The sequence below is a fragment of the Microchirus variegatus genome (assembly GCF_963457635.1).
Source record: "Microchirus variegatus genome assembly, chromosome: 17".
In the NCBI taxonomy this organism is placed as follows: Eukaryota; Metazoa; Chordata; class Actinopteri; order Pleuronectiformes; family Soleidae; genus Microchirus; species Microchirus variegatus.
Genome location: NC_139818.1, coordinates 23,625,292 through 23,652,186, shown reverse-complemented (window position 1 = coordinate 23,652,186; position 26,895 = coordinate 23,625,292). Strand labels below are relative to the sequence as shown.

The following is a 26,895-nucleotide window of genomic DNA, read 5'->3' as shown; positions in this document are numbered from 1 at the left end:
TCACCTGTCAAACAGAGGCTTGTCTCCGCAGTCGAACGCCTCCTGCAGGTCTTTGACCAGGTTGGCCTGACCCGGCATCCGGAACAGTCCCTCCTCGTCCAGACCTCGGTCCCTGATGAAGTCCACGCACTGCTCCACCAGCAGGGGGGCCAGCCGGGGGCCAAACTTCTTCTCGTACTGCACCGTGTCCTCCAGCCGCTGACCGAATATCCCTGAGGACACACACGTGTGGAGGACGGTGAGTACTGAGCTGATACAAAAACCTCTTATAGTTTGTCCAGTTTTGAAGATAACGGGTTTAAAATGACAGTGAACACTGAACATGAGTTCATGTAATTACCCAGTTCTTCACATTTAGGACCTTTTATTTAGACTATAACAGTTGTTTACAGGCATATAAATCAGTTATTAATAAGAATATCAAACACTTTAAAGAGCTGGTGGACAGACTGACTTGAAACTAAGGAAAAACTGGTATTTTATGAATGAATCGTCAAACTATTTGGATAATGGATGAATCGTTTTAGGTGTTTTTTGGCTTATTAAATGTGAATTTTTGCAGACTTTTGAGGACATTGACTCACATTTCATGGACTTAAAGACTTAAATTAATTAATCAAGAAAATAATCAACAGATTTATTGATTATATATATAAAAAGAACAATTGTTATTTAGTTGTTAGCCTGTATTTGTATGTTTTATGTTTATAACTGACAATGAAGGCCTTCTATTCTATTCTATTCTATTCAAATGGGAAGCAATACAAACAACAACAAACAGTAGATTGCATTAATGAAAACATAAGCAATTTGTTTTTTAGATAAAAATAAATAAATACACCAAATAAACCAGAACCAGTTAGTTAGTGTGGGGCAACAATGCTCGCCTCTGTTCCACCGTGCGACCCCTCGTTTCTATTCCATTATATTTAAATTAGAAGCAAAAAAAAGTACAAAAAACGACCAGAAAAACCAACAAAAACAGACAAAATAGAACATTTTCCTGGACGACAAACAAAAAATCTGTTGTTTTAAGATCAGAAAAAATCCACTAAATGATGACTCGGCAGGGAACAGGAAATCCTCTCAGATTTAAAGCGTCTAATGCTCGTCCTCCTCCTCTGCGTTACCTGACGACAGGCTGCAGCAGTCGCAGCTGGACGAGCGCAGCTCACTGTAGTCGTAGTGTGTGAGCGAGCAGACGCTGCACAGCAGCACAGAGTTCCTCCTCCTCCTCCTCCTCCTCCTCCTCCTGGTCCTCCTGGTCCTCCTGGTCCTCCTGGTCCTCCTGGTCCTCTCCTCAAACGCTCCAAAACCACATTTCACCAGGTTCATCCACTCCAGCTCAGGCATTTATTTGACCGCTCGCTGCCAGATTAACCTCACATTCATAAAGTCTGTGTCTGTGTCACAGAGAGAGAGCAGGAGCTGAAGTGACCACCGACAGCTGCTGCAGCTGATGGAGCTCAGACATGTGACCGTGTGACCGCGCGAGGGGGGAAGCATGTGGGTGCTGGGACCACACTGCTGCTGATGCTACTGCTACTGCTGCTGCTGCTACTGCTGCTTAACGACAGCTCCATGAGCTGACGGCAGATCTATTCTTGTCTGAGAAGCCACAGACAGACAGACAGACAGACGGAAAGATGGACACCCCCTACTCTCTGACCCAGCCAGCATGGGTTAAAGACCCACTCTGTGAAATGTAGGTGACAAAAACGTCATACCATACTATGCCGTCCAAAATTTGAAAAATGTTTAGAAACATTTTTTTGGTCCAAAATTTGAAAAATGTTTAGAAACATTTTTTTGGTCCAAAATTTGACAAAAACGTCATACCATACTATGCCGTCCAAAATTTGAAAAATTTTTAGAAAATTTTTTTTGGTCCAAAATTTGACAAAAACGTCATACACAACTATGCCGTCCAAAATTTGAAAAATGTTAAGAAACATTTTTTTGGTCCAAAATTTGAAAAATGTTTAGAAACATTTTTTTGGTCCAAAATTTGAAAAATGTTTAGAAACATTTTTTTGGTCCAAAATTTGACAAAAACGTCATACAAAACTATGCCGTCCAAAATTTGAAAAAAAATGTGAACATTTTTTTTGGTCCAAAATTTGACAAAAACGTCATACCATACTATGCCGTCCAAAATTTGAAAAATTTTTAGAAAATTTTTTTTGGTCCAAAATTTGACAAAAACGTCATACACAACTATGCCGTCCAAAATTTGAAAAATGTTAAGAAACATTTTTTTGGTCCAAAATTTGAAAAATGTTTAGAAACATTTTTTTGGTCCAAAATTTGAAAAATGTTTAGAAACATTTTTTTGGTCCAAAATTTGACAAAAACGTCATACAAAACTATGCCGTCCAAAATTTGAAAAAAAATGTGAACATTTTTTTTGGTCCAAAATTTGACAAAAACGTCATACCATACTATGCCGTCCAAAATTTGAAAAAATTTTAGAAAATTTTTTTTGGTCCAAAATTTGACAAAAACGTCATACAAAACTATGCCGTCCAAAATTTGAAAAATTTTTAGAACATTTTTTTGGTCCAAAATTTGACAAAAACGTCATACAAAACTATGCCGTCCAAAATTTGAAAAAAAAATTGAAAATTTTTTTTGGTCCAAAATTTGACAAAAACGTCATACCATACTATGCCGTCCAAAATTTGAAAAAAAAATTTAAAAATTTTTTTTGGTCCAAATTTTGACAAAAACCTCATACTATACTATGCTATCCAAAATTTGCATTTTTTTTTAAAAACATTTTTTCGGTCCAAAATTTGACAAAAACGTCAAAAAAAAATTTGGGTCGAAATTTGAGAATTTTTTTTCAAAAGAAAATATGGTCCAAAATTTGACCAAAATGCATACTATGGCGTCCAAAATGTGACAATTTAAAAAAACAAAATTTTTTTGGTCCAAAATTTGACAAAAACATCATACTACACTATTCCGTCCAAAATGTTGTTTTTTACGTTCAAAATATAGAAGGCGAATTAGTAGATAATACTATAAATATGATACTTTTAAATGGTAAATATTGTGTTTTACGTCCAAATTCACTCCTAGTCGTACAGTTATTGTCTCCAGTGTGAGAATTTAACGTCATTTTATGATGAAAAGATTATGAGATGAGATTATCACACGTGTTTATCAAAAATGAGGTGAAAAGTGACATTTAAAATGAGAGCCAGTGACATCACACACACACACGCTATATAGCATATGTGTGTTATGCTACACATTTATCCCCCTATTAATACACAGCAGCTCCTTTGTAACCCAACACCACGTTGTTCAGCTGCTCTGTATGTCCTCATGTCCTCATGTCCTCATGTCCTCATGTCCTCATGTCCCAGTTCACACCAGCCTGGTTGTATTTCTGGCCTCGTGTCAAGTGGACACGCTGTCCACAGAGTGAACCACCAGGAAAAATACATATATAAGAACGTACACACACACACACACACACACGTATACTGATACAGCCCAGCATCAACATACAGAAACCTAAGAGACACACTCAGGTCTTCTATTTTTGAAATTGAGGTTCCACGCGTGTATATGTGTATATATGTATATATATGTATGTATATATATATGTGTCTATATGTGTATATATGTGTATATGTATATATGTGTGTATATGTATATATATATGTGTATATTTGTGTATATGTATATACATGTGTGTATATATATACACACACACACATATGTGTATATATATGTATATATATTATACATGTATGTAAGGTTAAATTGTATATACTTTCTGTGTGTGTCTATATGTGTATATATGTATGTATATATATGTTTCTATATATGTATATATGTGTATACATATGTATGTATGTGTATATATGTATGTATATATATGTGTTTCTATATATGTATATATGTATATACATGTGTATATATATACACATATATGTATATATATATTATACATGTATGTAAGGTTAAATTGCATATACTTTCTGTGTATGTCTATATATGTGTATATATGTATATGTATATATGTGCGTTTGTAGAAGTTTAAGAGAAGTTTCAGTGATTTTTGATGAGAACTTGATCATAAGAACAGCAGCGTGTTCTTTAAATGTGTCGTCTTTGTTGACGTGAATGTCAATCTGTCGTCAGTAAATCCTCCAGTTTTTAATTGTTGCTCATTTGAGGTCGAACTATTGTGTTTCTCTTGTTGTGATCGTGTTTCTCTTGTTGTTGTTGTTGTTGTTGTTCGCAGATCAACAGGTTTTTTGTCTTTACCTCCTCCGAACGGCGCCCAGATGACCCGTCGTATGGCCTTGACCCAGTCGTCCATGTCCGTCTGGGAGTTGGCCATGAGCAGGAAGGATTCATGGCTGACGGGCGCTCGGTCCTTCTCTCCTGATCCACCTGCACGACGACAAACACGGAGACAGAAAGTAGAGGTTAGTCAAAAAAAACAACTCAAAATCCTCCAAAAATGTTCATTCGTAGGCATTTATTCTGCTTTTTACCTGCAAAAACCTCTATCACTTACTTATTTAGTAGATTAACCGATTAGGTCAACCATTGATTGGTATAAGAGTTTCTTTTTGTAGTCATGAGCTTTTCCTTTTCTGCTTTATTTGGTTAAGTATCGTTAAATCTGAGGTGCCAAACCTCTGAATTATATCCCAAAATGTGAAATGAAATAGACAAATTATATATTTAATGACTCTGCATTAACACTTATTGATTTGTAGTATATGTATAAAGAAACGTAGACGATAATCCATTCCATTTTTGCCAGAAACTCAAATCCAGTTTGCAGTAAGGGCTTTCTGCCACTAGATGGCACATTTGCTGCATTTTGAATGCAGCAGAACACTTCCACACTTTCCACATTTTCATGTCATCATGCTGAACTGAACTAACCTTTGGTGATTGGAGCTCAGTATCAGCGCTCACACCTGACACACCAATGTATCATTTATAAAGCCGTGAATGAGTGAATGCTGCACGCTAGCGCTTTTATTTTGTCCGAGTTAAAACAAAAAGTATCGTTGCCACAGTCACCGTCACTGTTGTCGCAGTCATTTAGCCGCGGGGAGGGAATTCAAACACCGTAAAGTTTAAGCACCGTTGTCGCTCCAGCTCTGCAAACGATGATGATGATGACGACGACGACGACGACGACCGTCTGAGGGAACGTATGAATAAACCGCGTGGACTTGGAAAGAAGGGACGTTAATTAGGAGAATTTATGGAAATCGTCCTGACGGACGCGGATGTAAAGAAGCGCAGCAGAGCTAAACCCCAGCGTCGCTGAAAAAAGAGCCGTCGGAAACATCTAAAAATTCCCTCTGTGAAGCCAATTAAGATAAGACCAACTCCGAGTCTCACACACGGTGACATTTTGAGCATCTGCTTACGTGAAGATATACTCCAGATAATTATAGCGGACCGTTTCTCAAATGTCAGGTGGTTCGTGGACTACGTTGAAGAGGAGATGAGCGAAAAGGACGGATTTGTTTGAACTTATTAAACGGTCAATACGCGGCGGTGCTCGTCTTCAGGACGTCCTCGGGTTTGACTTTTTTCCCGATCATCGCCGTCAACCGTGTTATTTTCCGTCTGCTGCAAAGCTAACAAACAAATTTATCACATTTATAACCGTTAAAAACAATGAGGTAGTGTATATATATATATATATATATATATATATATATATACACTACTTTGGTCCCCTTTTGCAGTTACAACAGTTTCCACTCTTCTTGGAAGACTTTCCTCGGAGCGTTTCTATGTGAATGTGTGTTGTGTAGAGCATTTATGAGGTCAAACGCTCAGTGGAAGCATAGCATTGTCCAAAATGTCTTGGTACGCTGAAGCGTTAAGAGCCCAAAGCCTGATTAAAGGGACAATGTGTAGTATTTATGGGTTTACATATTACGTGCTCCTGCATTGTCTAGTCGCTGTATAATAGTTTTTGTTTCATTTTCGTAGTGTTTCAAAAAGTCATGTAAACATATATATTAACATAGTCGCGGGCCGCGGTTGCGTAGCCACTGTTAGCAGCGAGACGCCATGTTTCTACCGTTCTTTGTTGTAAATTTCAGCCTCTCCTCTAGATGGCACTATAAACTACTTACTTCACCTTTAAACACATATATTCTATTAAGGAAGTGTTTGCTAGGCTACGTGTTCCAGAGTTAGCTCTCTGTGGTTAGTATTATATAGCTAGCTATTAGCTAATGATTTTACCTGTGCTCTGTGGCCAAATGGCCAAAAAAGAAAATGTATGACATAACTCGTTAGCCAACAGCTTACCATCTATTACTAACCATCGACAGCCGAGTCAGCTAACAACACGGGTAATAAACACAACGCTTAAATTAGCCAGGATGCTAACGTCCGTTCATCTTAGTTCTAGCCTAGCAAACACTTAACTGTAATTTAGCGCTTAACTTAAAACATGTAACTTCTATTTCACGGAAGGTTTTATATAAGAAGAAATACTACAATGATGTGACTGAAACTTACGCTCTTGCTAGCGTGACGTATCAAGAGCGCGTACATTTTAGTTTTCCCTACACCGTGTTATGTAAAACGTCTAATTGTAATTTTATACATTTTGTCTTTTGTGTAGATTAAACAATCAGGATAAAAACATGTTACTTAATCGGCTTCAGAAAAGCTGCTATGTGGTTTTAAAGAGGATCCTACCGATCTCTATTAGCCTGAAAAATATTACGCCATTAATTTTATATTCTTATCTTCCGTGTGTGTGTGTGTGTGTGTGTGTGTGTGTGCGTGTTTTCCCTCAGGCTACATCCTCTATTAATAAAGCCTCCGATGACTGGGCTCCGTGAGTCGGTCGGGGATTTACTTTACGCGACCTCTGTGCGGTTAATTATTGTTATATATGAGAGAATGAGAGAGAGACACTGAGTAACACACACACACAGAGAGAGAGAGAGAGACTGTCAGGAGATAATGCATTAGCTACACTAACATTACTGTCAGAGCAGCTCATAGAACCGCAGATTATTTATTGTAGTCATTAGTACATGAAGATTTACAGCACATGGAGATGTGAGGGTTTTAGAGGTTTGGGAATGGGGTCAATTTTTAGGGTTGATGAGTTCAGTATGGGGTTAGTTTTGGGGTTTGGATTGGGGGTTAGGGTGTTAGCATTAAGAATTCAGTTACTTTAAGGGTTAAGGGTATCAGAACGGGGATGTTTTTAGGGTTTGTGTTGAGGTTTAGGGCATTAGGGTTAAGGATGGGGTGAATTTGAGGGTTTGGGAGCTCTGAATGGGGTTAGTTTTGACGTTTGAGTTGGGGTAAGGGTCTCTGAGTTAGGAATGGAGTTAGTTTGTGGGTTATATGGTTCAGAATAGGGGTTTGGGTTGGGTTTAAACTCTTTGGATTAGGAATTTCTTTAATTTGAGGGTATTGGGGTTGAGTATGGGGTTAGGGTATTGGGGTATAGGAATGGGGTTATTATTTTGGGGTTGGGAGTTCACTATGGGGTTAGTTTTTTGGGGTTTGGATTAAGGGTATTAAAATAGGGATTTTTTGGGGGTTTGTGTTGAGGTTTAGGATATTAGTGTAAGAATGGGGTGAATTTGAGATTCCAAATGGTGTTATTTTTGACATTTGAGTTGGGGTAAGGGTCTATGAGTTAGGAATGGAGTTAGTTTTGGGGTTTGGGTTGGGTCTAAGCTCCATAGAGTTAGGAATTTCATTAATTTTACGGTTTTTGGGAGATGAATGGGGTTATTTTTACCGTTTGTGTTGGGGCTTAGTGCATTAGGGTTAAGAATGGGGTGAATATGAGGGTTTGGGTGTTCTGAATGGGGTTAGTTTTGACGTTTGAGTAAGGGTTAGGGTCTCTGAGTTAGTTTTGGGGTTTGGGTTGGGTCTTAACTCCATAGAGTTAGGAATTTCATTAATTTGAGGGTTTTGGGGCTGAGAAACGGGTTATTAATTTAGGGTTTGGGGTTCAGAATGGGGATATTTTTAGGGTTTGTGTTGAAGTTTGGGGTCTTAGGGTTAAGAATGGGACGGAATTTGAGGGTTTGAGAGTTCCAAATGGGGTTAGTTTTGACATTTGAGTTGGGGTAAGTGTCTCTGAGTTAGGAATGGAGTTAGTTTTGAGGTTTGGGGTTGGTTCTAAGCTCATTAGGTTTAATTTGATGGTTTTGGGGCTGATAATGGGGTTAGGGTTAGGGTTTGGGGTTCAGAATGGACCAGCTTTCCTCTCACTATGAAAAACAATGACAAATACACATTAAAACCACAAGTGGTCAGATGCTCAATCAATGATCTGCCAGCAAGTGCAGGAATACTTGACGTCAACACGTCTCGGATCTCATATCATTCCACCAAGTGAAGGCACTGAGTCACACTCAAATTATTCCAGTAATTGAATGGAAATGACCTGTCAATCATGCCTTTGTGATATAGCATTGAAATGCATATCAGGATATGACAACATAAGACCAGAGACATGGAAAAACAAGAAAACCGTACTTCTTATCGACTTTAAAGACATTTAAACACTTTGGTCAATCGAAATATTGAAACCCAGAATGAATGATCGGCTAAAAGGGTGAGAAACAGAGTCTGCACCTTAATCCTGTGCAAAAAAAAAGAAGAAGAAGAAGAAGAAGAAGAAGAAGAAGAAGAAGCCATAAATCAGAGTTGGTACTAAACATACTGTAAATCCCATCAGTCTCAGACGCTCCACTCCACAGTCTCCTCTACACTTGTAAAAAAATCTCCAGCATCTGTTTCCCGTTACCTTGGAGACGGTGTTTCTTCAGTCTGTCCGGCTTGCAGCAGACCGGCCCCATGTCTGAGCGAGAGCGTCTCTGGGACCCGTCTGTGGTCTAACGCTGCCTCATGAACAAGAGGCTTCTTCCAGTCACAGGTAGCACTGAGGGCCAGGACCTGGCAGTGACTCATGCTCAACGCCAGCCGACACAAAAAACCTGTCAAACACGAGTCCCGTGTCTTGGTCCTCACCCCGTTCACTCTGCCCATTCATTCGCTGCTCTGCTCTTCCTGAGGCTCATTCAGCCAGTGTGGGCAGCAGGGCCGTTCATTTAGCCCCCCTGGGGGGGGGGGGGGGGTTGGAGCAAATCCCTGAGGAGGAGTGAAACAAGGCTCGCTCTCTCTTTGTCTGAGCCTTTCTCTCACTGTGTGTGTGTGTGTGTGTGTGTGTGTGTGTGTGTGTGTGTGTGTGTGTGTACAAGTTTGTTTGGCAAAGATTGGAGGACGGCCCATCTCCCAGTAACTGCACACACACACACACACACACACACACACACACACACACACACACACGCACACACACACACACACACACACACACACACACACACACACACACACACACACACACACGGAAAGCAGACATTGCCAATCAATCTCTGAGAGTTTTACTCAGTGCAGTCTTTGGAATCTACCGTTTTGAGGTTAATTTGTACAATAATCTGAGGCAAATTTGTGTAATTTTTAGGGATTTAGGGATTTTTTTCTGTGGTAAAATGTGGTTGTTTTAAGGGTTTTGGGGGATTTATGGTTAAGAAGGCGGTTACATTTAGGAGTTTAGGGTTTAGAATGGGGCTTTTATTATTATTCAGTGTTTAGGAATGGGATTAGAACGGGATTAGTTTTGGGGTTATTAGGGTTAGGTACAGTTTTACGGTCCTGATAGATAGAATGCTATTCTATGCTATAGAATCAATCTCTGTGAGTTATAGTCTGTGCAGACCTTGGAATCTTCCTTCACTAACACTGATTTTAGGCTAATTTGTACAATAATCTGAGGCACATTTTGGTAATATTTAGGGATTTAGGGCTAAAAAATTTAAGAATTAGGGTTTTTTTTGCGGTAGAAAGTGGTTATTTTAAGGGTTTTGGGGATTTACAGTTCATTTAGGGGTTTAGGGTTTGGAATGTTTTTTTTTTTTGTATTATTTCATGTTAAGGACTGGGATTAGTTTTGGGATTAGGTTATTAGGGTTGGGTACAGTTTTAAGGTTCTGATAAGGGATTATAGATGGTCATTTTCAGGAATTTAGGGTTAAGAATGTTCAGAATTAGTTTTTTTTGTGTTAGAATGTGGTTATTTTTAGGGTTTGGAATATTTTTTTCTGTGAGTTATAATCTGTGCAGACTTTGGAATCTTCCTTCACTAACACACTTTTTAGGTTCATCTGTGACTTTTTAATAGTTAATAAAACACATTTTTGGTGTTTTCAAGGCTTTTAGGGCTAAGAATGGTTTAGGTTTAGGTTTTTCTCAGTGTCTCTCCTAAATTGTCGTACTATTCCTTTAACAGAAGAACAAAATTCAGTGAAATTGTGCTTTAGATTTATCTCTTAATGGAATTATAAAAATCCCACAAATGTATGAATTCATGTAGATTTGTTGGTAAAAAAAACATTATTTCTCAGAGACGTATGGACTGAGTGTGTGTGTCTGTGTGTGTGTGTGAGTGAATAAGCAGAAGCTGTCACGTTTGCACAAGCAGAAGTGTGTGGGTGTGTGTGTGTGTGTGTGTGTGTGTGTGTGTGTGTTGTTTCCCAGATTGGCTTAATTGCTTCACACCACCACAACAGAGAGCTTATAGCCTTAAGTCAACCATTAAATGCAAAGAATATTTTAAAAGACCCAATTATTTGTCCATTTCCTTCGTGCCTTCAGGCTCCGACAGGATTTCAATTCAGACGTCGCAGGCACGCGACCGCGGAAGCGTCTTTGTTTGGGTCGCATCGCTCCAACGCACTCACTGATGACAATAATAATAATAATAATAATCCATCCATCCATCCATTATCTGATAATTAAAAAACAAAACACGGCCGCAGTTCAGTTTTTTAATTGCCTGCATGCTCTCGTTTCAATGAAACGACACAGTCGTCGTGACGGGATGAGTTTTCGTGTTCTTCAAGAAAGATTGTGCAGAGATTTTAATGACGCAGACGCTACGACCTTGAGATGATGGAGATGATTTTCCACAGTCACCGTTTAACAAAACGCTCAGTGCATCGAGACATTTCACGCACACGTCACACAGGGTGTGTGGCTGTGTCTCTGTGTGACTTTCTACGGTTGTGAGGACATTTTTAAGTGCTTTCTGAGGTTTTAGACTTCACTTTAGACACATTAATGGGTTAGTTTGAGGACTTTAAGGGTCTTTTTAAGGGTTAATTTGTAGGGTTTTAGGATTCAGATTAGGGTTAGTATGAACTTGTGTTTTAGGGGTAGTGTTAGGGTTCATTTTAGTGTTAGGGGCAGGAATAGGGTTCATTTTAGTGTTAGGGGCAGGAATAGGGTTCATTTTAGTGTTAGGTGTAGGAATATGGTTCATTTTAGGGTTAGGGGCAGGAATAGAGTTTATTTTAGTGTTAGGGGCAGGAATAGGGTTCATTTTAGTGTTAGGTGTAGGAATAGGGTTCATTTTAGTGTTAGGGGCAGGAATAGGGTTCATTTTAGTGTTAGGTGTAGGAATAGGGTTCATTTTAGTGTTAGGTGTAGGAATATGGTTCATTTTAGGGTTAGGGGCAGGAATAGGGTTCATTTTAGTGTTAGGTGTAGGAATAGGGTTCATTTTAGTGTTAGGTGTAGGAATATGGTTCATTTTAGGGTTAGGGGCAGGAATAGGGTTCATTTTAGTGTTAGGGGCAGGAATAGGGTTCATTTTAGTGTTGTGTGTAGGAATATGGTTCATTTTAGGGTAGGAATGGGTTCATTTTAGGGTTTTTGGGTTAGTTTTAGAAGTAGGGTTAGGGTTCATTTTAGGGTTTGGGGTACTTTTCAGGCTCAGATTTGGGTTATCTATAGGGTTTAAGGGTTATGATTGGGATTTTAGGACTCACAGGTAGGGTTTTTTGGGATATAACATGATTATTTTATTATAATTGAGTATTATGATTGGGACCTAAGAGCTTAGAGTTGTTTTTGGGAGGTAGAATGTTGTTATTGTTAAGGTTTTGGGGATTGAGGGTTCAGAAGGGGAGTTAGAATTAAGGGTTTTGGGGTTAGGGTAGAATGGGGCTAGTTGGATGATTTGGAATGAGATTAGAAATGAGATTAGAAATGGCGAATGGGATTAGTTTTGAGGTTATAGGTTATTAGGGTTGGGTTTAGGCATTGGTTATGATAAGGGACTTAATGCATTATTCGTACAAATGTCCTCTCAGGCATGGAAAGACACAAAGTGTATGTGTATTGTAAAGATAGGACATAGGACGTACTCCACACACAGTCTCAGGAAATCAACGTCCATCAGTCAATGACGCGACCAGACGAGCTCCCTGTTCTTCTGAAGGACAAAACTTCTAACTCCAGTGGACAGAGACGTGTTGAGTCGTCACAGGAACCTAACGACCAATCTGTCACACTTTCACTTCTGGACTAGTTTGACCTAAAATTGAGGGTCTATCACGCTTTGACTCATGTTTTCTATACCGTCACTACGGTAACAAAGTAACAGTCGTTGCTTTCCATTCACAGTTAAGCTCGACTGTTAAATTGGACAATTGTGCTTGTCCCAGAAAACTGTTTTTAGTCAAACTTGTCCATACTGTCCTGATATTTGGTGATGTTTTATAATTTTTAGTCTCACAGTTTGAAGCCGCGTTGTTGTAGTGAAATTGGCCGCAGACATGACAGCACTTCATATGACCGAAGGAGCAATTTCCTCCTTGAGAGCGACGCTTTCTCTGAAATCTAAAGTCTCCTCGGTTCATACAGCAGGAGAGAATAAAACCCCAGTAAGCTGATTATAGGTTACAGAGGGAGAGAATGAAAAAAATGAAAGAATGAAAGAAAGAAAGAAAGAAAGAGCAGCCACTCTTGTGTTCCTCCCTCAGGAGTCTCAACGACTCTAATATGTATGTAAACATCGGATGTTGTCGGCATCAGGTTGTTGCACGGATGGATCGTCAAAGAAGAGAAATGAGAGTCTGCTCGTAATGAAAGACACTCCCGCGTTTGATCTCAGCTGAAGGAGAATGAAAAGTGTGGAGAAGCCATAGTTTTGTTATGGTCGGACGATGATGATGTTATGTCTGTCCTGTCCTCACGGCCCAGTGGCATCTCAACAACATCTTGAGGGAATCCTTGGATTTAAGGGTGAACCAATTAGATAAAATAAACAAAGTTCTTGGCTTGTGAATGTGATATCTGAGGGAATCCTTGTTTTCATGCATCCTGCATTAGGTTCACTTGAAGCGAGTCAAGACCCTACATTCTTGGGCGGACCTGAGTTCGCTTCTTTGATTCGCTTTGGAGTTCTGCGTTCACACCTCCCCAAACGAACCGGATTTTCCGATCAAATGAACTAGGGTTCGCAGAGTTAACTTGCCCCCCTACCAGTCGGTGGAGTATAAGCAAGCAGAAAAACCATTTCAACAACAGAAGAAGTAGTCAACAAGGACAGCCATCCGAGCCTCAAACCTGGCAACCCTTGAACCCGGCTGACACCCCTGCCGTTCAGCTCCGAGCCGCGAGAACCAGACGTGTCCAATTGGAGCTGTAGCATCGTTCAATTCTTCTTCTTTGGTAGTACTGCGTCAAGACTTGTACCACCACCCGATGCTGGGGTTGTGATACCACAGGACCCTGAGGCGCAAGCATACCGTCATTGGGTTTGCCGTACAAGTCTTGACGCAGTACTACCGAAGGAAGAAGAATTGAACGATGCTACAGCTCCCTCGGACACGTCTTGGTTCTTGGACGACTATCCTTGGCGACTACTTCTTCTGGCAGCGACGTGCGTGGACGTACACAACGGGCTTAAGAAGGACCGGTGTGAATGAACCCTTAATCTGACGTAACGCGGAAACTTAAGAGTTTGTCCAGAAACATCGGAGCGTCTCCTCCTCCTCTGACCTCCCCCTCTTTACTCCTCACCCTCTGTATATTTTTTTTTTCGCTCCTCGGGTGCAGAACCGTCCACAGGAGGCTATAAGTTAGCTCCTCGTTGGGGGGGGTTCACACTCCTGTGCTATGTTGACACGCCATAAACAAGACACACAAGCCTGGCAGCCGCTCTACGCACACACACACACACACACACACACGGAAACCTCCGAGTAAACACTCACAGAGCGGCAGAGTGATGGGCTTCACTGTATAAAGGGTTGAATACAAATCCACACTTAAAAACAAAAGGTGAAGAATAAGCGCTATATTGATCGAGTGAAGCCTTTAAAGGCCACATAAGGTGAATGTAAGCAGTCGGCTCCTGTGTGTGTGTGTGTGTGTACTGTGGAGCGCGACGCCACCCTAACAAGTCCTGAGTGGTTTGTGTTCAGACACAGTGGCAGCTGTGAGTGATGGAGACGCCATTTTATTTTTCAATTTATTTCCAGGTCAGGTTTTTTGTTGTTGTTGTTGTTGTTGTTGTTGCCAGAGTTTACAACTTTCACTCCGACACCAGACTTTTGCCGTCTGATTGAAGTCGTGAGATGTGAGATGAGAAGGAGTCTGTGACCATGGCAGGCACTACTCTACTCTTTGGGTGATGTCGCCCCCTGGTGGCTGAATACTGAACTCACAGGCCAGAGAATGTCGAGTAAAATATACAGATTTTCTTTAAATGTTTGCTGATAGATAGATAGATAGATAGATAGATAGATAGATAGATAGATAGATAGATAGATAGATAGATAGATAGATAGATAGATAGATAGATAGATAGATAGATTGTTCTCTAGATAGATAGATAGATAGATAGATAGATAGATAGATAGATAGATAGATAGATAGATAGATAGATAGATTGTTCTCTAGATAGATAGATAGATAGATAGATAGATAGATAGATAGATAGATAGATAGATAGATAGATCGATCGTTCGATAGATAGATAGATAGATAGATAGATAGATAGATAGATAGATAGATAGATAGATAGATAGATAGATAGATAGATTGTTCTCTAGATAGATAGATAGATAGATAGATAGATAGATAGATAGATAGATAGATAGATCGTTCGATAGATAGATAGATAGATCGTTCGATAGATAGATAGACAGATAGATAGATAGATAGATAGATAGATAGATAGATAGATTGTTCTCTAGATAGATAGATAGATAGATAGATAGATAGATAGATAGATAGATAGATAGATAGATAGATAGATAGATAGATAGATAGTTCTCTAGATAGATAGGTCGATCGTTCTCTAGATAGATAGATAGATCATTCTCTAGATAGATAGATAGATAGATCATTCTCTAGATAGATAGATAGATCATTCGATAGATAGATAGATAGATCATTCGATAGATAGATAGATAGATAGATAGATAGATCGTTCTCTAGATAGATAGATAGATCATTCTCTAGATAGATAGATAGATAGATCATTCTCTAGATAGATAGATAGATCATTCGATAGATAGATAGATCGTTCTCTAGATAGATAGATAGGTCATTCTCTAGATAGATAGATATATCATTCTCTAGATAGATAGATAGATAGATAGATAGATAGATAGATAGATAGATAGATAGTTCTCTAGATAGATAGGTCGATCGTTCTCTAGATAGATAGATAGATATTTCTCTAGATAGATAGATAGATAGATCATTCTCTAGATAGATAGATAGATCATTCGATAGATAGATAGATAGATCATTCGATAGATAGATAGATAGATAGATAGATCGTTCTCTAGATATATAGATAGGTCATTCTCTAGATAGATAGATATATCATTCTCTAGATAGATAGATAGATAGATAGATAGATAGATAGATAGATAGATAGATAGATAATTCTCTAGATAGATAGATAGATAGATAGATAGATAGATAGATAGATCGTTCTCTAGATAGATAGATAGATAGATAGATAGATAGATAGATAGATAGATAGATAGATAGATAGATTGTTCTCTCGATAGATAGATAGATAGATAGATAGATCGTTCGATAGATAGATAGATAGATAGATAGATAGATAGATAGATAGATAGATAGATAGATAGATAGATAGATAGATAGATAGATAGATAGCTAATTCTCTAGATACATAGATGGAGAGATCGTTCTCTAGATAGATAGATAGATATCTAGATAGATAGATCGTTCTCTAGATAGATAGATAGATCGTTCTCTAGATAGATAGATAGATAGATAGATAGATAGATAGATAGATAGATAGATAGATAGATAGATAGATAGATAGATAGATAGATAGATAGATAGATAGACTTTTTGATTTGTCTTCATAAAATGTCATTCATTCATCTGCAGGAGGAGGAAGAGGAGGAGCTTCTCACCTGGTACGATCTCAAAGAGGTGTCTTCCCGGTTCGTCGGGGTTGGCCGTGAGTTCGTTGACCTGGCAACCCTGCAGAGGTATGCAGCCCTGCAGATCACACACACACACACACATGGATTTAAAACACACGAAATCACACCGTCCTTCACTTCCTCCTCATGTTCCCTCTGTGATTTTCATGTCTATTCTACACTTCTGTCCCTTTCATCTCCCTTGTTCTTCCTCTAATCCTCGCTGCCATCCCTTAACCCCTCTCTCTCTCTCTCTCTCTCTCTCTCTCTCTCTCTCTCTCTCTCTCTCTCTCTCTCTCTCTCTCTCTCTAAATGAGCACAGATTATCAGAATACATTATCCAGATCAGATCAATACCTATTTAGCCCACGAGAAGTGAGGCCAAGTGAGCCGTGAAAAGACCAGGCCGGCGTCTGTGATGGAGCCCGGCGCCGTTAATCTGAGCACTGGCATCCTCCATCAAAGGAGGAGTCTGCCAAAAAAAAAACCCACCTCGACCCAGAGGGCCGGGCTGTCGCCAGCATTAGTCGCCATGGCAACAAATGGAAGGGGTGGGATGGAGCACAGGGGCAGAGCAAGGGGGGGGGAGGGTGTGTGGGGGGGCAGGAGAACTCCCAAGGGTGCTGTGTGCTAGGAATCACGCCAGGGTGAAAGAGTCGGAAAAAGGCAAAGGCGTCGTAACCGGAGAGTGTTTGTTTTTCTCATACGTGCTCATACGTCGTTATAATCGTCGTTATAATCATTGTTATTATTATTATTATTATGAATAAACTGAGGTTCCAGCTTCCGCGGCTGGAAGGAAGCGATCATCTCGCGACCACACCAGACTCCACCCGTGCCAGGGCAGCAGGTGTACGGTTACAAACACACTTGTTATTGATCGTACAGCCTTTAAATTTCCACTGCTATTGTTAAACACACACACACACACACAACAGAGCTTTTAGCAGCAGTAAAACAACGCTTTAGAGTCGTTACTCATTCAATAAAGAAAAAGCTAACACTTTAAAAAAAAACCTGCATCTCTCTGACTGCGTTACCATGGATACGAAGTACACGATGTCAGAGGATTTGATTAAATAAATACTAAATGTCATTTATAGTTAGTGGGAAGCAATATTGCGATATTTTTTCCGTGTCTATGTTTATTCGCTTTAGAGAAACCGGGCATCGTTTTTCTTCTTTTACTTTTTTTTTCGGATTAGCATAAAAATAATCTATGGACGTTTCAGTCCACTAGATGGCGCCAGGTGCTCATTCTCACGATAAAGTATTTCACAATAAATGCTTTTTTTTGCAAATGCTCAGTATTTAAGATCGTAACGCGACTTGAATATTGCGATTTATTATTTATTCTGACGGAAATATTTTTTTTGCGTACATTTATTTTTACATAACTGTGTATTTGATGCCTCTGACTGTACAAAATATACCGTTGTGGGTTTTTAAATTTCCATTTCATCATTTCCATCCGTAAATGACTCTAAATGAATCTTTAACTGTTATAATAATTTAGATCATAATGCGGTATTATTTTGTGGTTTATCCTAGAATTATATAGATATGGCTGTTGAAGAAAACATATTTAAAGTGTATAACATACTGTACTTAGCAGTAAAATACACTATTTAATCACGCTAATGCTATTTCTGTAAATATACAGTAACAAACTATCTTTACGTGTGTAATTTACCATCATCTGATTCAATAACCTGTGAAAATACAGTATCTTAAACACAATAATTTACTATAAACAAAGTATTTTGTTGTGTAAATAATTTACTGTGAACGTAGAGTGAAATATTTTACAAAACCTTTGAACACATTTGTGAAAATTATGATCCCCCCCCCCCACTTGTAGCCTCTATATCATTTACATATTCATGACCATTTGTGTCCATGTTCCCTCTGTAACTGGCGGCCATTTTGGGGCACACGACGCGTTATTTGTGGACTATTTATAAGTAAGAACAGGGATGAAGTGTTAGAACGATTGATTTCCTGATAAGTGAATCTTTGTTTGTTCTGTCATGGTGAAGAAAAGACAAAGTGTATGGATTTGGTATATTTGCCTCGTCCTTCCGCCGATCATCACATCCTTTTATCTTTGTAGAGCAGGAGGATGAGGAAGAGGAGGAAGAGGAGGAAGAGGACTGAGCCTTGTTCTTCTGGTCTCCTCCTCCCTCTCCTCCCTCTCTTCCTCCTCCCTCTCTTCCTCCGAGCCTCAAATTTCCAATCGATTAGAAGACGAGAGGGAGGAGGAGGAGGAGGAGGAGGAGGAGGAAAGAGAAGGAGGCCAGAATGACACGTTCTCACACATCCTGTTCTCAGAGGGGGGAGGAGGTGTGTGTAAGTAAGTGTACAGTGTGTGTGTGTGTGTGTGTGTGTGTGTGTGTGTGTGTGCGCGCACTGAGCCATGTGTTTTACTTTAATCCAGTGGGAGTTGCAGATCAATACAGGCTGGATGAGTATTGACAGACTCTGATTAAAGACAGTCTGTCCAAGGCTTCACTCATTTGTTCCCCACAGAGCACGTCATGTATGTGTACGTATATGTATATATATGTATATGTATATATATATATATATATATATATTTGTATGTATATGTATATATTCATGTATGTATGTATGTTTATATATACATTTGTATGTCTATATGTATACTGTATATGTGTATATATGTACATATATTTATGTATATATGTCTACTGTATATGTGTATGTATGATTGTATATATGTATACTGTATACGTGCATATATGTTTATATGTATATATATATATATTTGTATGTATATATGTACATATACGTATGTATGTATATATGTATACTGTATAATATACAGTATACATATTATGTGTATATATGTATGTATGTATGTTTACTGTATATGTGTATACATGTATGTTTGTATATATGTATACTGTATATGTGTATGTATGATTGTATATATGCATATGTATATATGTACATATATATGTATGTATGTTTATATAGATATGTATATGTATATTGTATGTACATATGTGTATGTATGTATACTGTATATGTGTTTATATGTACATATATGTATGCATGTATACTGTATATGTACATATATGTATACTGTATATGTGTATATATCTACATATATTTATGTATATATGTATACTGTATATGTGTATGTATGATTGTATATATGTATACTGTATACGTGCATATATGTTTATATATATGTGTATGTATATATGTACATATACGTATGTATGTATATATGTATACTGTATACGTGCATATATGTTTATATATATGTGTATGTATATATGTACATATACGTATGTATGTATATATGTATACTGTATATGTGCATATATGTACATATATGTATGTATATATGTTTACTGTATATGTGTATACATGTATGTTTGTATATATGTATGCATGATTGTATATATGCATATGTATATATGTACATATATATGTATGTATGTTTATATAGATATGTATATGTATATTGTATGTACATATGTGTATGTATGTATACTGTATATGTGTTTATATGTACATATATGTATGCATGTATACTGTATATGTACATATATGTATACTGTATATGTGTATATATGTACATATATTTATGTATATATGTATACTGTATATGTGTATGTATGATTGTATATATGTATACTGTATACGTGCATATATGTTTATATATGTGTATGTATATATCTACATATACGTATGTATGTATATATGTATACTGTATATGTGTATATATGTACATATATGTATGTATATATGTTTACTGTATATGTGTATACATGTATGTTTGTATATATGTATACTGTATATGTGTATGTATGATTGTATATATGCATATGTATATATGTACATATATATGTATGTATGTTTATATAGATATGTATATGTATATTATATGTACATATGTGTATGTATGTATACTGTATATGTGTTTATATGTACATATATGTATGCATGTATACTGTATATGTACATATATGTTTACTGTATATGTGTATGTATGATTGTATATATGTATACTGTATATGTGCATATGTATGTATGTTTGTATATATGTATATGTATATATGTACATATATGTATGTTTATATAGATATGTACATATGTGTATGCATGTATACTGCATATGTGTATATATGTATACTGTTTATGTGTATACATATATACACATACTATATGTGTGTGTATGAGTGTATACTTGTATATGTTTTAAAACACCTTTTCTGGCATAAACACTGACCTTGTGAGGACCAGAAGTCTCCATGGAGACCAAAACCTGGTCCTTACAGGGCAGAGCTGTGTTAAGACCTGGTTTTAGGGTTCAGGTTAGAATCAGGTTGAGGTTAGGGATCGTTTTGGGGACTTTGTCGTCATAGTTAATTTTAGGGGAAGGAGTTAGTGGATTATGAGTGTCCTCACTGTGTGTGTGTGTGTGTGTGCACGACGAAAACGGAACAAATCAATGAAAATGTCACCATTTCAGCCAAGTGTGTGTGTGTGTGTGTGTGTCCTGAATAATAAATCATAAATCGATGGGTGAACCTTTTATAATACGATTGTGTTCCACTGCAGGAGGAAACGTGGCGTCACACGCTGACATTCTGTGACTCATGGTTCCCACTGACACGACTGAGTGAATGAATGAAGGCAGTGTTTGAATCTGCAGATCACGACCACGACGACAGTGACGGCGTTAAATCTGTGGCCTCGACACGTTGGTGCTCAGTGGGTTTTTTTTCCCGCTCGCGATCATTTGTCAGCGTCGCGTTCTGCCTTTTCAAAGGTCACGGCGGTGATTTTTAAGGTCGGGTCATGTTTACGGAGTCCATTCATTTACATTAGAGGGTCAAAGATTTATGAGTATACTGTCAGTGGGACTGTGAGACACAGACCTGGAGGTTATCACCATAGAAAATGAATGCTCAAATAAGTAGATTATTATTATTATTATTTTTTTTATATATGTATATATATATATATATATTTTTTTTTTATTATTATTTTTTTAATATTTTTCTTTTTTTAAATTTTTTAAATTTATTTTTATTTTTTTTAGTAGAAGTAGATTAGAGAAGTAGAGAAGTAGATTTTTTACAGTTTATTGTTGTTTTCAACATCTTAACGTAATGACATGTTCCATATCTTAAAAACTAGGTTAACGCACGACGCGTTTCCGTGACGACTGAGCGGGAAAAATACGCGCGCGACGTCATGTTTACGCGCCGCGACACCGGAGTCCTGCCACCGTTTACCAGTTAGCTCCGTTAGCTGCGTTAGCTCCTTTTAGCGCCGGTTAGCGTTAGCCTACAGTGGAACTGGAGCGGTCTGTTTATGAAACGGGAAAAAAGCAGCGCTACAAATAACCAGCGTACCTGTGTACTGCGTATGTCGGGCGTCTTTTTCCAGTCAGTCGTCATGGAAACGCGTCATGTGTTAATGTTACGCAGATTAACGCGCTAACGCACCCATGTTTATTATATAGCATATATACTATCAATATAAGTTTAAGATGAAGCTAATTTTCTTATGGAATAAATGTTGAAGCTAATTTTTTCATAGAATTCCATTCAAAATGACTAATTTTTGCAATCAGGGGATTCGCCCCCTTGTGGCCATTCAACATATTGCATATCCCCCAACCACTGTCCATGTTTTGTCGTAATCACCTGTGGTTTGGTCTCCTCCTCGTCCTTGTAGAAGTAAAGCTGATCCGAGCGCAGCGCGAACCACCGCAGCTGCCAGTTCTTCATGATGCTGCGCTGCTTCTTCAGCCAGCCGGCCTTCAGCGCCCCCTCCTGGAGGCTGGGCGAGCCCGGCCGGCACGGGCCCCGCGTCACCTCGCCCATCACCATGCTCTTGGACCTGGCTGCTGACAACACACAGACGTGGACACATCGATAAGGTAAGACGTGTGTTGATGAACTCTGGGTTGAAGCTAGTTGGAAGTTGGAAATGCTGAAAGCTAGGAAACAGCCATCTGCCTGTTCCCTGTTTGGCATCATTGATTATGTGTGCGTGTGTGTGTGTGTGTGTGTGTGTGTGTGTGTGTGCCAGCAGGAAGGATGTGCGCTCAATTGATTCCAATAAATTAAACATGATCACCAAACAGAATCAGCCAGTTCGCCTGGAGATCCCCCAATCGGGGGATGTTTGAAATGTTAGCTCTTCTTATAAATAGAAGTAGAATAAGAAGAAATAGAAGTGAAGCCGATTCACATGTGAGTCTAAAATCGATGGCGATGATCTGAGAAGGTTCGACGGGGCACAAAACCCCCCCCCCCCCCCGATGTTACTTTGACTCCGGTCCTTGACAGTGAGTCCGTCCCATGTGGTCCTATTATCTTTAGCCCAAAAAAAAAGAAGCCTGAGCTTTTCTACAATAAGTCTCTTTCAAGGACCTGAGAGGAGGAAGGGGGGGTGGGTATCCTTGTCACCTGGGGCTATGTGTGTGTACATATGTGTGTGTTTGTACATGTGTGTGTGTGTGTATGTGTAAATGTGTGAGTTCATTGCTCCGCCCTCTTTCACAGTCTTCATTTTATCTGTTAGATTTGAGCCTGCAGCATCTCTGCGGTCGCTCGGCCTCTTTTATCTAAAGGTCTAGCAGAAGGCGCGTGAGTGTGTGTGTGTGTGTGTGTTGATGATTGTGTGTGTGTGTGTGTGTGTGTGTAAGTGTGTGTGCAGCATACGGAATGAGGGATAACACGGGTTTCTATTAGAGGAGGGGGGAAAGACACAGAGGTGGAAGCGATCGAACCTTGTGGCCTACGAGACTCAAAAATAACACACACACACACACACACACTCACACACACACACACTGCTTCATGTAAAATACATAAAACTGCACTCATTAATGTTTAAAACATGCACAAACTGCAGCTCCAATTAAAAACCGGCTGCCAAGTGGAAACGGAAACAACACACGTACGTTAACTGCAAACTAACGTAGAGCGAGTTGGGACTATTTTAACTTTATTGTTTCTCTCTCTATATATAAGGCCATTAAAGCATTTTATTTTGAAGGGATTGTACACATACTTATGGTCCTTTAATTTGAAATATAACAAAAAATATATATTTTTTTAATTTGTCTATGTCTTTTCAACTGAATTAGGACCATTTTGCACGACTGAATCCAACAACGACATCGGTTTTTATGCTAAATCCGATCTTCTGACTAAACCGATGACATTTTTGTGACGTTATTGGTTGATTTTCCTTAATATTTCTCGTCAAAAAAAGGTTTTAGGAGAATTTTTTTTTTTTTTTAACAGATTCCTCGTCCTGCAGATGTAGCAGAATACGTCCGAATACTTATTTTAGCAAAATCTTCTTTGTCGAAGCCATTTCATTCACTTGTAATATATATAAAAAAAACCAATAAGTCATAATTTAACACATGCAAAATCTTCAGAATTTGTTTATTGAAAGAAATATGAAAGAATTTTGCACCATATGACAAAAACAAATATGTGGCTTTATTCAGAAAGTTGACCTGATTGAGCAAAACCAATGTGATTTTTGGATCAAAATGATCCTAAATCAGCTAAAAAAAAAAAACTTAAATAATACATTTGGTGTTGACCTGTGTAATAATACAGTTAGTTTTGTGGGGCTTTAAATACAGATTTAGAGGATGAGAACTCATTTGTCAAAATGTAAATTTGGGCTTTTCTTTCGTCGTTTGTTTACCTCCATGTTCTCGACCTTCTGGGCTTTTCTGGATGATGCGATTTTTTCCCTCCCTCTCACCTCGACTCGCTCTGATTCTCAGCTCGTTCGTCGCTGCTGGGCTCGTTTGAATCAAAGCTCTGTTTGTTGTTCAGCGAGAAGATCCATGTTCTTATCAAACGGCCCTGAAGTCAAACACGTTTTTGTCTCGTAAATGAGTTTCTGTGTTTGGCAAACGCGATTATTTCTGCACTGAGAACGCGGTTCGTTGTCAGTACTGCAGAGTGCTCTGACAATAGAGTCATTTAGAGGCTGTTTTTTAAGTGATTGAGTGCTGAAAAAAAAGGCAATTTTCATAGGGAAGTTTTTCAAAATTTTGAAATTTCAGGTTTATTTTGGCTTTCTGAAGAGGAAAAATGGAAAAAAAAAAAGGACATAAATGGGTCAAAAGTTGGCACCGGACACACTGGTGCCTTTAATAAGTCACGTTATGCGATTAACTATGAATTAAGAGCGATAAGTGGATATATTTCCGGTTACATGTGTTAAAAGGGCTTTGCGTGACCTAATTAACCAATAACAAACATATTATTTGTCATTGAACAGTGGTTAAAACCACCAATGACCAACATTATACAGCTCTAAGATCCCAAATTATCACATAAATGCTATAAAATTTGGTAAATTTTCTTTTCTCTGAGCTCTTTAAATGGCTCCATTGTTTATAAGACTTTAGAAAACAAGTATGTTTTCATCAAAATTAGCGCGACAAAAGAGATTAAGTCCAAGAATAAGGCCCAGGGCAACACATGTCATAATCCAGGTTAATCCAGGAAAATGAACAATAGAAATGTTAATGTTGTTAATTTTTGTATCATTCGTTCATTCGTTTTTCCAAAATAAAATTAAAAATTAAAAAAAAAAAAAAAAGTATAACGAACTGTTAATTTGATTTTCAAAATAAAACCAAAAAAATGGAAAGAAAAAAAACGGATAACAAGCATTTTCCCGTTTTGTCCAGTTTTGATTTTGTTCCTAATTTGATTTTCAAAATAAAATGAAAAAAAAACAAAAAACAGATAAAGAAGTGTTAATTTGATTTTCAAAATAAAACGAAAAATTAAAAAAACAAATAAGCATTTTCCTGTTTCGTCCAGTTTTAATTTTGTTGTTAATATGATTTTCAAAATAAAATGAAAAAAAAAAAACGATAAGCATTTTCCGGTTTCCTCCAGTTTTGATTTTTTCCATCAAACGCAAGTTACGGGACCCGAAAGTGACAACGACTGCCTGCAAATCAGCCAAATATGCACTAATTGTATGCTTTTTTGCTGAAAGTTAGAGGGTAAAATATCTGTCATCAGATAAGGGACCGTCTATAAAGTGCAACCCAGGAAAAAGACGTTAAAAAATCTTCAATATCTACACCGTAATATAATACAGAGCCTTTCCTTGTCTTACGGCTGTTAAACTGCTCACCCTGAGCCGGTAAAACCAACTATCTGACTATTCTCAGCAGAAGTGACGACTTGACCTTAAACGCTCACCTTCCTTGACCTCCGTGACCTTCACCACTCTGTTTCTTTTCACCCCATCGCGTCCGTCCATGACTGCTCACTGTGTCCCAGTGTTCACATTTAAAAAAGAAAAAGCAGTACAGCAGCTGCCTGGATCACACGCCGGACACAGTGGAACAAAAACCGACGGCTGATGATTCACATCTGAGTCACAACTCATTGTGTGTGTGTGTGTGTGTGTCTGTCTGTGTGTGTGTGTGTGTGTGCGTGTGCCAAGCACGACTACCCACGCTGCTGCCAATTTGGACCTTGTGCTCAGAGTGATTCAGATCTTCCTCAGGGTCCTTTTTTATTTTTTCTGCTCTGCGATCACATCTATCAGGGCTGCACACGCGGCTGGAAAATAAGCGGCTTTATCGTAGCACAATCACTGCAATTCACCAAAGACAGAGGTGATCGTGACGAGTAAGGGTTGAGTTCTCCAGACGTGGAGGTCGTCCTGCACCGACGGCAGTGTGTGTGTGTGTGTGAGTGTGTTCATGTATAATATCTGTGAATCTGCAGTAGAGTCATGTGATGAATTATTCCAGCGCTGCTGCTCGCTGAGGCGTGAGCTCACAGGCTACATGACTTAATATTATGAAGCAGTGGCTGATGGGATAAGACACTCGTTTCCCAGAAAGTTGGTCAGGTACTCAGAGGACGGAACGCGTCCAATTTCGTTTGTGCGTTTGTCAAATAAATCTGCGGTTTATCTCTCGACAGCGGCCGGTTCAACAAATTCAAAATAACTAATCCAGTTTGCTCTCGTCATAATTAGATCACAACGGGTTGCACAATATTTAAAATATAATATTTGGAAAAAGCCTAAAAACAGATTTAAAGTCAATTAACAGAAAAATCCAAACAGATTTAAGATTAAAAAAATAATTTGACTGGAGATAAATGAGTAGATTATAACCTCATGATGGTGAGTTATATATATATATATTTTCATATTTCATCGACTCAGTGCAAAAAAACATGACAGAACAATGACAGATATGGCAACAACAGAGAAAATTATCAAAAAAATTATATCAAATTTTACCGAAATATATTGATTTTCTTTAAAATTATATAGAAATATATAATTATTTTTAATTATATCGAATTTTACCAAAATATATACTTTTTTTTTATTATATTGAAATATATTTATTTTTTTAAATTATATCGAATTTTACCAAAATATATTGATGTATTTTTTTATTTGATCAAATTTTACCAAAATATATCAATTTTAAAAATTCTATAAAATTTTACCGAAATATATTGGTTTTTTTTAGTATATCGAAATATATAGATTTTTTAAATTATATCGAATTTTT

At 38.1% G+C, this 26,895-nt stretch overlaps 1 protein-coding gene across 1 annotated transcript in view; it reads right to left on the bottom strand.

Moving 5' to 3' along the window:
* arhgap22b (Rho GTPase activating protein 22b) overlaps nucleotides 1-26,895 on the bottom strand; it is a gene marked incomplete at both ends in the record, with an annotated part of 35,550 nt that overhangs the window by 3,823 nt on the left and 4,832 nt on the right. Inside the window, 4 exons of the mRNA XM_083904302.1 lie at nucleotides 5-212; nucleotides 4,285-4,413; nucleotides 16,299-16,386; nucleotides 22,001-22,203. Coding sequence (XP_083760428.1) covers nucleotides 5-212; nucleotides 4,285-4,413; nucleotides 16,299-16,386; nucleotides 22,001-22,203 — 628 coding nt within the window. The remainder of the gene's footprint in view (nucleotides 1-4; nucleotides 213-4,284; nucleotides 4,414-16,298; nucleotides 16,387-22,000; nucleotides 22,204-26,895) is intronic.